The sequence below is a fragment of the Symphalangus syndactylus genome, chromosome 1 (assembly GCF_028878055.3).
Source record: "Symphalangus syndactylus isolate Jambi chromosome 1, NHGRI_mSymSyn1-v2.1_pri, whole genome shotgun sequence".
Lineage (NCBI taxonomy): Eukaryota > Metazoa > Chordata > Mammalia > Primates > Hylobatidae > Symphalangus > Symphalangus syndactylus.
The window spans coordinates 127,587,691-127,601,267 of record NC_072423.2 but is presented as its reverse complement, the minus strand read 5'-3'; the positions used below and the strand labels follow the sequence as shown (position 1 = coordinate 127,601,267).

At 39.4% G+C, this 13,577-nt stretch overlaps 1 protein-coding gene and 1 non-coding gene across 6 annotated transcripts in view; one reads left to right on the top strand and one right to left on the bottom strand.

Moving 5' to 3' along the window:
* Positions 1–13,577, bottom strand: part of UBP1 (upstream binding protein 1) — a 53,304-nt gene that overhangs the window by 23,298 nt on the left and 16,429 nt on the right. For all 5 annotated transcript variants that reach the window (XR_008658642.2, XM_055284576.2, XM_063612633.1 and 2 more), the window contains 3 exons: positions 5,226–5,302; positions 1,220–1,325; positions 89–195 (listed from right to left, as the gene is read on the bottom strand). Coding sequence is in view for 4 of the 5 variants with exons in the window: in XM_055284576.2 (XP_055140551.1) it covers positions 89–195; positions 1,220–1,325; positions 5,226–5,302 (290 nt within the window). In the remaining variant the exon portion in view is untranslated. The remainder of the gene's footprint in view (positions 1–88; positions 196–1,219; positions 1,326–5,225; positions 5,303–13,577) is intronic.
* Positions 2,619–2,680, top strand: LOC129461475 (U7 small nuclear RNA). The gene has a single exon (XR_008650564.1). It is a non-coding gene; the product is annotated as a U7 small nuclear RNA (small nuclear RNA).

Below are 13,577 nucleotides of genomic sequence, written 5' to 3'. Positions count from 1 at the left end.
TAAAGGAAATGATACTGTATCAAAAATTCAATCCTACCATGACCTAAATAACTAGGTTAGTAAGCTTCTAATAATGTAAAAATCCAACCTGAATGAAAGCAGAGGTGCGTTTTGCTGGGTCCCACAGAAATTCAACCGCATTTAACTGGCTTGGATTCGTCCTTGTGTCAATTATTCCCACAGACATTGGAATATCTGTTTTAAAAAGAAGTTACATAAAAACTCATCCACTTTAAATAACTTAAAAACTTACAACTTACTATATTATGTTCTAATGAAATAATTGTAACTGCTTTGAACTCTGTCCTTCAGTGGGCTCCATGATCAACTTCTTCAACATCGAAACCCACCCTAAACGAGTATCACAGTTTCCCCTACCATGGTTTGTATTTCGTTTTTTTTAAGAATATGATAAGGCTGAGCGTGGTGGCTCACACCTGTAATCCTAGCACTTTGGGAGGCCAAGGCAGGCGGATAACCTGAGGTCAGGAGTTTGAGACCAGCCTGGCCAACATGGTGAAACCCCATCTCTACTAAAAATACAAAAATTAGCCAGATGCAGTGGCGCATGCCTGTAGTCCCAGCTACTCAAACGGCTGAGGCACAAGAATCGCCTGAACCTGGGAGGCGGAGGTTGCAGTGAGCCAAGATCATGCCACTGCACTCCAGCCTGGGCGACAGAGCGAAACTCCGTCTCAAAAAAAAAAAAAGATAGATGGTTTACAATTCAATGGTTTCAAAATCATAAAATTCCGGGTTCACATTAGTTTAGCACCAAAAAGCTACTTGACGTTTTAACTATAAAACAACTCTCTTGGTTCTGTATAATACAAGGATGGGAAAAAAAATAAAAAGAAAAAAATGTATACATACATACATATATATGTATGTGTGTGTGTATGTATATATAGAAAACAACTCTCAAGACACAAGATCCTAGACAGGCATGGTGGCGTGCGTCTGCAATCCCAGCTACTCGGGAGGCTAGGGCAGGAAAATCGCTTGAAGACGGGAGGTAGAAGTTGCAGTGAGCCAAGACTGTGCCACTGCACTTTATCCTGGGCGAGAGAGCAAGGCTCTGTCTCCAAAAAAAAAAAAAAGACACAAAATCCACAAACACCAAAACTTTCCCCAAACAAGTAATTCATGATGCCAACACATTACTGGGCATAGCTAAACAATGCCCTCATCTCCATGGTCTTTTGATCACTGCCTGTACCTAAATCAAGAAGTCTGTCTCCTGGGCGATTCCACTTCCATCCTTCAAGTTGCTGATGCTCTGTGTATTGTAGCCGTCTGTCATGGAATACAACCCTTATGATGCTCTGTGGAATAAGTGGGGAAAATGAGTACTTTTAAACTGCTCCAGCTAAAATGCAGGACCATTTCTACTTCTTATGTGTTAACTTGTAGCAGTAGAACATATACAACTAGATTCTGTTTTAAACATTCTGTAAGTGAACTATTTTGCCCTTGGATACTTGGATTACGGTACAATTATTTGGTGCAAAGAATTATAACTCAAAAATTAAAATTGTAAATAAAATGGTAACTTAGGTACTGATTTTATAAAATAATTTGTTATTACAATTCAAAATTAAGGTTCTTCCCACTAAAATTAATGAGCAAGAATTACATTCCTATAAAGAAAATACCAGATGCACAAAGGAGTTATTAAAAATGAAAAGATGGAGACAGAGAAACCCAGGCACAATGGTAAAACTTTGTTAATTTAAAATAACAGTTAACAATTGAGTTTTTTTGGTCGGGCGCGGTGGCTCATGCCTGTAATCCCAGCACTTTGGGAGGCTGAGGTGGGCGGATCACGAGGTCAGGAGACTGGGACCATCCTGGCTAACATGGTGAAACCCCGTCTCTACTAAAAATACAAAAAATTAGCCAGGCATGGTGGTGGGTGCCTGTAGTACCAGCTACTTGGGAGGCTGAGGCAGAAGAATAGTGTGAACCCGGGAGGCAGAGCTTGCAGTGAGGCGAGTTCGCACCACTGCACTCCAGCCTGGCTGACAGAGTGAGACTCCATCTCAAAAAAAATTGAGTTTTTAAAAAAAAGAACTGGCAAAAAACAAAAATCCAAAACACTGCCCACTGCCTTGAAAAAAAGAACTTAGGCCAGGTGTGGTGGGGCTCATGCCTGTAATCCCAGCAGCCAATTAAAAGTAGCAATGTTTTTCTTTGAGATAAGTTAAAAAAAGAGTACCATGTGGGAGAAATTTATAGGGCTCAGTGGCTGCTTTATTCCCATCTTCCTCACCTGCACCCACACCTGCAGGGCCTGTCCAAGCAATTACCCAGCACCCACTTCACACCATCACCTGACCACAGCAAAGCTCTCATAGTGATGGTTCATAGGCTAGTGGTGGCCCCTAAGACACCAATGCCAGTGGTTCACATTTGCTAGCCAGCTCGTCTCCAGAAAAAAGTACAGCACAGTAAGAACCATACTAAATACATATATTCAGATGAAAACAGTATTAGAATACAGGTATTAGACTTCAGAGCTTTACTAAGCCCCATTCTAGAAGGTCAGACTAAAATACTAAAGAAGATAAAAGGAGGACCAAAGTTAGGAAATTACAAGATATATAAGAAAAATTCTAGCATTATATAGCTCTTTTAGAATTTGTCTAGCAGGTTTTCCAGCTTCTACCAGAAAACCCTACCCAAAAAAGAACGGAAAGGAAAACAGAAAGGAATGAAAAGGAAGGGAGGAAGAGAAAGAAAAAGAAAGAAAGAGAGGGAGGAGGGCGGGAGAGAGGAAAGGAACTTCTTATACGAATCAGGGAGAAAGTCTCATTATCTGAAAGTTTTCCTTAAAAGGAGATTGACTACATTTTCAGAACTAGCAACATGTGATGGGGCCCTAACATAACACTAAAAGAAAAAAACAGAACAAAAAAAGATGAAAACAGAACAATCAGAGAAAGCACATTGCTAAATATGTTCAGCACATTCAAGAAGTTCCAAGGCACCTTCGCAAACCTATCACTTGATCCCCAAGGTTCCCCCCCAGATTTAAGTAGTATAGTCGAAGATCCTAGGGCCAGTAAATAAAACTCTAGAAATCTGAAGCATATTTTAGGGATTCTCTAGATTAAAAAAGGATGTAATTTCCCAGAAATTCATCCTGCAGTCTTTGGTAGTAGCAGACAGTAGCTCTTAATCCCAGTTATACAGAATATAACTGGATGCCTGGCACATCCACCAAAAATCACACAGCTGGCTTATCAAACAGAAGATGCAGCCAATGTAAAATGCTTTAAAAATTAACCCTTTTCAATCAGTGGGCTAAATATTTAGATACTGATGCCTTCAGAATAAGTAACCTTGTCTAGGTGGAATATACTAGTGTTATGTCAGCAAAACATTAACTGTGCATTTCTAAGTTAATGGTTTTGCTACTAACAGTAGTTCATTATGTCATAATGAGGTGTCATTTTTCCCTTAATTTATTTGCTTGCATTAATTTTGTACATTAAATGTTTTTACATGTTTTAATTTGGAAGTAAATACAAGGAAGTTGAACTTAAAGCAGTCATACAACTTTACCCTGCTATCCCACGTTAATCTGACAGGTATTTTAACCAGCTTGCCAAAATATTTTAAACATTAGGTATCACCTATCAGACTAATTATTTCTAAATCCTACCACCTATTCAGGGAACTGCCCTGGAAAGCCAGCTTGTCTCCACTGATAAATGACAAAGACAATTGCTTCAGAATTGATTTTCTTCAATGCCTTGATGGACCCTGAATTTTGGCATTTGGACTGGATGTCAAAGTTTGTTATATTTTCCTCAGAACACTGAATGGTCATGAATGAAGAACTGAGTTAAAATTACAAATTAGTAAATTCTATAATCCAGCATACATAAAAAAAGCACAAGGGGGAATAGATGAAACAAGACTGGCAAATTGTGGAGAATGTTGAAGTTGGCAGGAGAATTTATGAGAACTCATGATATATACCAGATATATTTATTATATACCACCATATGATGGATATATGTGGATTCATTGTACCATTTTCTTTACTTCTGGGTATGTTCAAATTTTACCATAATCAAAGGTTAAAAAAATTGTTCTAACATTTTTGGATCCAGTTTTAAAGACCTCAATATAGGGCCCATCAAATCCTACTAAAGTTTATTATGGAGTTTACAATTAAAACCATTTTCCAACCCTTTTACACTGATACATTAACAAAAAAAACACAGAACAAAGACAGACAAAAATAGAACAATCAGAGAAAGCACATTGCTGAATATGTTCTGCAGATTCAAGAAGTTCCAAAGCACCTTTGGTAACCTATCATTTGATCCCTAAGTAACCTTCCAGGTGCCCTCCAGGTACTGGGCAGCTGGCTTTCCCAGACATGCCAAATTAGTTAACACACCAAATTTAGATTGCCTGAATCCAATTCCCACCACAAGGCTGCCCTTCTCATGCTTACCCACTAAAAAGGCAGATCCACAGAGGGCAGGGTCTTTCCAATAGAATGCCCCTCCACACTGAGGGCCCAGCAGCACCTGGGCCCTGACATGCCACTCTGTGGGAAGATGGAAGGATCAAGAGAACTTGTCTCTTGCTAACACTTAGTTAGCCACATGAGGTTTTACCTTTCCCCAATTAAGATTCTTTCATTAACCCCGCCCTGTAATGCTATGGAATTTATAATCAGCCATGATGTATGATGGATACAGGCTAGGAGGGGCCAGGGGACAGGGATGGTTCTGAAGATACATCCTAAAAGAACAGGTTAGCTGGAAAACAGGTATGCCTCCTATACCTAGGATGACTGACTTTTTCATTCAGATACATAAGTAGGGTGAACAGAGATTTCAATTTTTTTAAATGAAACTTTACAAGGTAAAGGATTTTTTAAAGTTTTAAGCCAACATTGACATTCTTCCCCATATTATATTTTACTTTTAGAGAGGCTTATAGGTTTTTGTTGTGGTGAAGAGTTTTTTACTCCATAACTGCAACGAACTTTTCTATTGCTCCTTGATTTCCAAGGGTCTTTCAAAATTACTCTACCCAATAACTGCTATAATTCCCATTTTACGGGTGAATAAACAAAATATAACTCATAAAGTTAAAAAGTTGTAATACAACAATTATTGAAGTAAAATTAATTTTTTTTAAAACAAAAACTCATTCAATCACAGCAATATCCGTTGGGAATTAAAATGGACTGTCCTTACCTTTACTAATTTTCCACTGATCTCAGGCATATCACCCATTTTCCGATTATCCAGCATCCGAATTTCGTATGACTGACCTATTTAAACAAATTGTGTATAAAAAACAATCCTTATAAAGAATATCACTTTGCTTAACATAATTCAAAATGCATGTTTCTCAGAACATACATTACACAATGATAGTCTGTTAATTTGCTACGGAAGCAAATTCAGGTTGATCCTTCTCTTCCCTGAAAATCACACCACCTTCTGTCTTACATGATTACATGAGACAAGAGTTTCTCTGTCAATTTATCTTCATCTGCCACTCCCTTACACTAAATTTTTATTATGCTTGCATTACCTAAGACTAATTTTTGTAACAGCTTTTCTGAGATATAGTTTACATACCATAAAATTCACATTTTTAAGAAGTGTGTAATTCATTGGTTTTCAGTATAATCAGAGTTGTGCAACCATCACCACTACCAGTTTTAGAACATTTGCATCATCCTAAGAAGAAACCTCTATTAGTCACTTCCCATCCCTTCCCCAACCCCACCTGGCCAACTGCTATCGATCACCAATCCACTTTCTGTCTCTATAATTTGCCCACTCTGGATACTTTTATAAACAGAATCATACAATTTGTGGGTATTTGTGCCTTGCTTTTTAAACTTAGCATGTTTTCAAGGTTCACCCATATGTAGTATATATCAGTCCTTTTTATTGCCAAATAATAGTCATTCCTTTTTATTGCCTAATACTATTCCATTGTGTAAAGACCATACCAAATTTTGTTTATCCATTCATCAGCTGATGGATATTTGGGTTGTTTCCACTTTTAGTGTTTATTAGAAAACACAGATATTCACACATCGATCTAGATAATTAGGAAAACGCTGCTGTAAAAAAATTAATAATGTACTCCAAATCCACAAAAAATGATTTCTGGATTATCTGTTATTAAATAATAAAAATGATAGTATAATTTGGCATGCAGAAAATCAGTAAAAATTAAAGAATGCTTATAATATCACACGAAGTTGAGAATCTTTATAACTACCAACACCTTGTCCATACTCCCAGGGGGCTTACAGAAAAATATACAAAGGATTCTAGATTATAGGGTCAAAATTCAACAAGGGTTTATCAAAATACAACTACATCACTCCAAGGCTGGTGAAGGAAAACAGCATATATATAGTCAGTTACAAAGAAAAGTTGCTTACATGCATTCAACAGACAGAGAAACACTAAAAAACACCTGTATGGCAAGAGACATTTTTAAAAAGTTAAACTAAGAGACAGATTGGAAGAAGATATATGCACTAAATTTAACAATGGATCTATATTCTGAAAACAGTAAGAAATAATTTTCAAAATGAAGAATATAAAGTTTTGAAAAATACACCATTTATATTTAAAATTACACTCAACCTCACAAGAATTTAGGAAATAAAAATCAACAAAAGGTTTATGCTGATTATCAGATCAATAAGAAATATTAATTTTTATTTATTTATTTATTTTGACAGGGAGCTTCGCTCTGTCGCCCAGGCTGGAATGCAGTGGCACAATCTCAGCTCACTGCCACCTCCGCCTCCCAGGTTCAAGCAGTCCTCCCTGCCCTGGACTCCTGAGTACCTGGGATTACAGGTGCCCGCCACCACGCCCAGCTAATTTTTGTATTATTTTTTAGTAGAGACAGTTTCACCATGTTGGCCAGGCAGGTCTTGAACTCCTGACCTCGGGTGATCCACCCGCCTCAGCCTCCCAAAGTACTGGGATTACAGGCGTGAGCCACCGCACCTGGCCATAAGAAGTATTTAATTAGGCTGAGGTCAGGAGATAGAGATCATCCTGGCTAACATGGTTAAATCCCATCTCCACTAAAAACACGAAAAATTAGCCGGGTATGGTGGCACGCACCTGTAGTCCCAGCTACTCGGGAGGCTGAGGCAGGAGAATCATTTGAACCCAGGAGACAGAGGTTGTAGTGAGCTGAGATCACGCCACTGCACTCCAACCTGGGCGACAGGGCGGGACTCCATCTCAAAAACAAACAAACAAACAAAGAAGTATTTAACTAAAAATCAAATGGGCAAGTGTGGGGGAGAAATAATCTTGAATAATGTACAGAATATAAACTAAAAAGTCTTTTTAAAAGGCAATGTGGCTGCACCTGTCAACAAATTAAATACTATACCCTTTGACTCAAGGATTCTGATTGGTCAAGACAAAAAAAAAAAAAATGTGTAACGGAGGGAATATTTGCAAGTGGCATTATACATAAAGGGCTAATCTCCCCAATACATAAAGAGCTCCTATAAAATTGTGAACAAACAGGCTGGGCGCAGTGGCTCACGCCTGTAATCCCAGCACTTTGGGAGCCCAAGGCGGGCAGATCACCTGAGGTTGGGAGTTCGAGACAAGCCTGACCAACATGGAGAAACCTCATTTCTACTAAAAATACAAAAATTAGCTGGGCATGGTGGTACATGCCTGCAATCCCAGCTACTTGGGAAGCTGAGGCAGGAGAATCGCTTGAACCCGGGAGGCGGAGATTGCAGTGAGCTGAGATTGCACCACTGCACTCCAGCCCGGGCAACAAGAACGAAACTCTGTCTCCAAAAAAAAAAAAAAAAAAAAAAACATTGGTAACAAATGTCCAATATCCCTAGAGGAACAAAATGAGCAAATGAAATGGACATGTGGGTTCACAAAAGAAGGAAATGCCAACAGTTCTTAAACATATTGAAAGACACTCAACTTCCATTAGAGAAATGCAAATTAAAACCACACTGAAATCATTTTTCACCTATCAGATCAGTATAAATCCCTCAGTTTTCTGCTGTATTAGATGTAAAGTGTAACAGAAAGAAGAGTTGAGGATTACTCCTGATTTTTGATCAAGGAATTGAAGAAGAGTCACCATTTCCTGACCTCAAAGACAGCCAGGAGCTGACTTGAGGCAGAAAAACCAAGAGTTGGCCAAGTGGAGTGGCTCAAACCTGTAATCCTGGCACTCTGGGAGGCCAGGGCAGGCAGATTACTTGAGGTCAGGAGTTCAAGACCAGCCTGACCAACATGGTGGAACCTCATCTCTACTAAAAATACAAAATTAGGCTGGGCGCAGTGGCTCACGCTTGTAATCTCAGCACTTTGGGAGGCTGAGATGGGCGGATCACGAGGTCAGGAGTTTGAGACCAGCCTGGCCAACACAGTGAAACCCCATCTCTACTAAAAATGCAAAAATTAGCTGGGCGTGGTGGCAGGCACCTGTAATGCCAGCTGCTCCAGAGGCTGAGGCAGGAGAATCGCTTGAACCTGTGAGACGGAGGTTGCTGTGAGCCGAGATCGCGCCATTGCACTCCAACCTGGGCAACGAGAGGGAGACTCCATCTCAAAAAAAAAAAAAAAACAAACAAAAAAACAAACAAAAAAAACCCAGAAGAAAAGGCTCTATAACACTTGCTATGCTTAAAGTGGTTTCCCTATTGGAAACTATTATATTCTTCAATGGTAATATCCATTGAGAGAACAACCAGACTTTTAGAAATTTCCTAATTTGTCCCCCAATCCATAATTATTTTAATACCACGGCTTCCTGAAACAACAATCTAGGTTGTAACTGAAATATAAAGAAGGATCCAGTATTAATGAAATATAAAGTTAATATAGTCCAACAGTAATATTCTGAGATGCTAGTCCTATTTTTAGCTTTATCTTCTCAATTTACTTTTCATGTTTTATTTTTTGTTCCATTTCTGGCTCAGAAATGCAAAAATTCTGCCAGAGTTGAAAAATATAACTGTTATGATTCATGTCCCCACCCACCTTTGAAGACACATACTCTAGTCTAGCTTCATCAAATGGGACTGCAGGGCAACATGGAGCCCAAGATGTGACAGCCCCCACTTTGCTAAGTTCAATGCTTTAGAAACGTTATTTCTAAAGTCCTATTCCTATCATGAAACTTTAGTAACATGAACTGAAACTAATCAGGAGGAAATCTACTGTTGTGAAAAATGAAACTAAGCAAAAAGAACTTTCTGAAATATTTAACGGAATTCTTAATCCAATAAACATGCTGTTTCCAGGGCTTTATATCTGTATTTTATTAACATTCTTTTTTCTTTTTTGAGACAGAGTCTCACTCTATTGCCCAGGCTAGAGTACAGTGGTGCAATCTGGGCTCACTGCAACCTCCCTCTCCCAAATTCAAGCGATTCTCATGCCTCAGCCTCCCAAGTAGCTGGGATTAGAGGTGTGTGCCACCATACTGGCTTTTTTTTTGGAGACGGAGTCTCACACTGTCATCAGGCTGAAGTACAGTGGCACGATCTTGGCTCACTGCAACCTCCATCTCCTGGGTTCAAGCGGTTCTCCTGCCTCAGCCTCCTGAGTAGCTGGGACTACAGGCACATGCCAGTACACCCAGCTAATTTTTATATTTTTAGTACAGACGGGGTTTCACCATGTTAGCTAGGATGATCTCGATCTCTTGACTTTGTGATCCACTCGCCTCTGCCTACCAAAGTGCTGGGTTTACAGGCATGAGCCACCGTGCCCAGCCTAATTTTTGTATTTTTAGTAGAGATGGGGTTTCACTATGTTGGCCAGGCTGGTATCAAACTCCCAACCTCAGATGATCCACCCTCTTTGGCCTCCCAAAATGCTGGGATTACAGGTGTGTTAATTAACATTCTTAGCAGAGTATTCTCCGAGTAGAATTTGGTCTCCAAATGAAAATGTATTTGGGGAGTAACAAGGAGAAATTCTTTTCATTTGAAGAGTTAGAGGCTGATCCAGCAGTAGCAAGTCAGCAAGGGGGTAAGATCAGAAGTCTCACTCATGTTATCAGGTGTGGAAGCATCAAAGGCTCAGCCCCCAGCTGTTAAGACAAAAGGCAGCCTATTCCAGCCAGATCCCTGCCCAAAGGGAAAGCCAGCTATGTGTACTCCACCCTCTGGTGGCTCCATGTTGGTTTTTACTCCACAGTTAAAGTCAGGGACTTAACTCCTCTTCTTATTCACGCATAACCAGGCAAACACAAATACAGGTTGCTTTTTTTTTTTTGCGGGGGGCTGGGGCGGGGTACTGGAGTGCAGTGGTGCAATCTTGGCTCACTGCAACCTCCACCTCCCAGGTTCAAGTGATTCTCCTGCCTCAGCCTCCCGAGTAGCTGGGATATAGGCGTGCGCCACCACTCACAGCTACTTTTGTATTTTCAGTAGAGACGGTTTCACCACATTGGCCAGGCTGGTCTTGAACTCTTAACCTCATGTGATCTGCCCACCTCGGCCTCCCAAAATGCTGGGATTACAGGCATGAGCCACCGCACCCAGCCTTAAACACAAATAAGTTTTTACACTCAGTCCCTCTGAGGTTCAAAAAGAACTCAAAAAATGACACTAAGACATCAATACAACTAGGAAAACTTGCTCCAATTTCTACTGACAAAGTGAAGACTATACCAAATTTGATTTTTATTTTCTTTACAGCATTACATAGTGGCAAATATGCTTCATGAAGAATGACCATTTCGGCTGGGCGTGGTGCTTCACACCTGTAATCTCAGCATTTTGAGAGGCCAAGGTGGGTGGATCATTTGAAGCTAGGAGTTCGAGCCTGACCAACATGGTAAAACCCCATCTCTAGTAAGAATACAAAAATTAGCCACACATGGTGGCGTGTGCCCATAGTCCTAGGTACTCCAGAGGCTGAGGCAGGAGAATCTCTTGAGCCTGGGTGGCAGAGGTTGCAGTGAGCAAGACTGCATCGTTGCACTCCGGCCTAGGAGACAGAGTGAGACCCTGTCTCAAAAAATAAATAAATAAATAATAAAATTAAAAAGGAAAAGAAAAGCGAGTCTAGTGAGCTGAAGATACTTTGCTAGTCTAGATCTTTGTTTGTCTTACTACTTTAAATTAGCAAGCTTCTATTATTCAGTAGACAAAGAGGTAGGGTGAAAGATACTCAGAAATGTCTCACTCTGGTCCAATCCTTGTCCAAATCTAGAAAAAGCTATGAATCCTCTCATTAGAAAAATATACCTTTAAGGACTACATCCCAGCTACTCAGAAGGCCTGAGGCAGGAGGATTGCTTGAGCCTAGGAGTTCAAAAACAGCCTGGGCAACAAAGCAAGATCCTGTCTCTAAAAACAAACAAATAAAAAGAAAGAAGGGAAGAGGGAGGAAGGAAGAAAAAAAAGCCAGGTTCAGTGGTTCACGCCTGTAATCCCGGCACTTTGGGAGGCCAAGGCAGGAAGATCGTTTGAGCCCAGGAGTTGGAGATTAGCGTGGGCAATGAATAGTGAGATCCCCCATCTCTACGAAAATTTTTTTAAAAATTTGCCAGGCATGGTGTCCTGTGCCTGTAGTCCCAGCTACTCAGGAGGCTACGGTGAGTGGATCACTTTAGCCTGGGAGGTCAAGGCTGCAATGAGTCATGATTGTACCACTACACTCCAGTCTGGGTGACAGAGCAAGACCAAAAAAGAGAGGGAGAAGGAAGGGGTGGGGGGGGGGAGAAAGGGGGAGAAGAGAAAGGGAGCAGAGAAGGAAAAGGAAGGGAAGGAAGAAAATATACATTTATAGAAAATTAAAAACTTGTTTAAGGATTCATGGAAAATTTTGGGTTTAAAACTTTTTGTCAAGATGATAAATGCTAAGATACAGTCTGTGCAAAGCACAACACACTATTATATATACTGTGATACTCAAATAGGTATTATTTTGAAAGGTATTATAATTTCTTTTAAAAGGGCACATAAAAGTACAATTCCTTTAAAATTACTCAAAAAAAAACTTTTTTTTTTTTTTTTTGAGACAGAGTCTCGCTCTGTCACCCAGGCTGGAGTGCAGTGGTGTGATCTTGGCTCACTGCAACCTCCACCTCGGGTTCAAGTGATTCTCCTGCCTCGGCCTCCTGAGCAGCTGGGACTACAGGTGTGCGCCACCATGCCTGGCTAATTTTTGTATTTCTAGTAGAGACGGGGTTTCACCATGTTGGCCAGGATGGTCTTGATCTCCTGACCTCATGGATCCGCCCACCTTGGCCTCCCGAAGTGCTAGGATTACAGGCATGAGCCATCGTGCCCAGCCCATATTTTTTAAAATTACTAAAATGTATGTTGTTTTAAACATGTCTACATATACAGTTCAGCTTTCTACCTTTTTTCTGAAAAGACTAGGAAAAATCAAGAAATAAATTAACACAATTCCAGAACCAAGAAAATACTCAACATTAATACTGTAGTAAGCAGAATAAAGTACAAGAAAATCACCTGCCCTTATATTGATTATATTCGAGTGAGGTATCACCTGAGAAAGAGGCACAAGGGAGCCTGCTGGAGTACTAGAAAAGGTGGAAATAGGTAGTAGTTTCAAGGGAATATACATGTAAAAATTCATTAAGATTTGTGCACATTATTGTAATACTTCAAAAAAATTTTGTTAAAACCTAAGCTTTCCAAATTGACACTGAGCAAAGTAATTAACTGCTCTAAGTTTAATCTACAAAATGAATAAACCTCTCCTAGGGTTGCTGTGATAACTGAATAAGGTTAACACATGTATTTAGTACAATGCTAGATGCACAGTATCAATTAGTGTCAGTCTACTATATCGCTACTACAGATGGTGGATTATGACTTTTATCGATATGAAATATCTTTATCTGGTTTAAGAACAACCATGATAAATTATGGGCATTCCCCCAGGCCAATAAATGCACATCCTACATGTTGCTTTAAACAGGGTGTGTATGTGTACTAATTCATTCCATGGTATGTATGTAACAGAACTTAATCGACTATTCCACAAGTAAGGAAAATTCAGGTTATTTCCTTTTTTATCTTTAGAAATAAAGTTACAGTGAATATCCTTGCCCCTACATTGTTTCTTCTGTTATTTTTATGTCTAAAACAGATTACCAAATAAGTTCTTAAAAGTTCTTTCAAATATAAAATTTAAGTCTCAAATAAGTGATTGCCTATCCAAACACTAAATATAAAAACAAACAGGGAATTGTCACAAGTGCCAGAGACAGGACTACCTGAAGGTAAAACCTTATAGATTCTAAACTTATATATCAAACGAAAAGGTAGAAGTAAGTTATGCTTCCACATTTCAGATAATCACATGTAAAAGTCTAAAATCTATTGCTCTTTCCAAAACTTCGAGTAAAAATTCTATTTAATGACAGAAAAATAAACACTACTCTTAAGTGAACAGATGTATAATTCTAATTTTTTGAAAGAAAATGTATATACATTCAAGAAACAGACCAAAAATGTTAGTCAATTTTTGGCATTATCTCTTCACATATTTCCCGGTTTTTCTACAATGAGCATATAACAGTAAAAA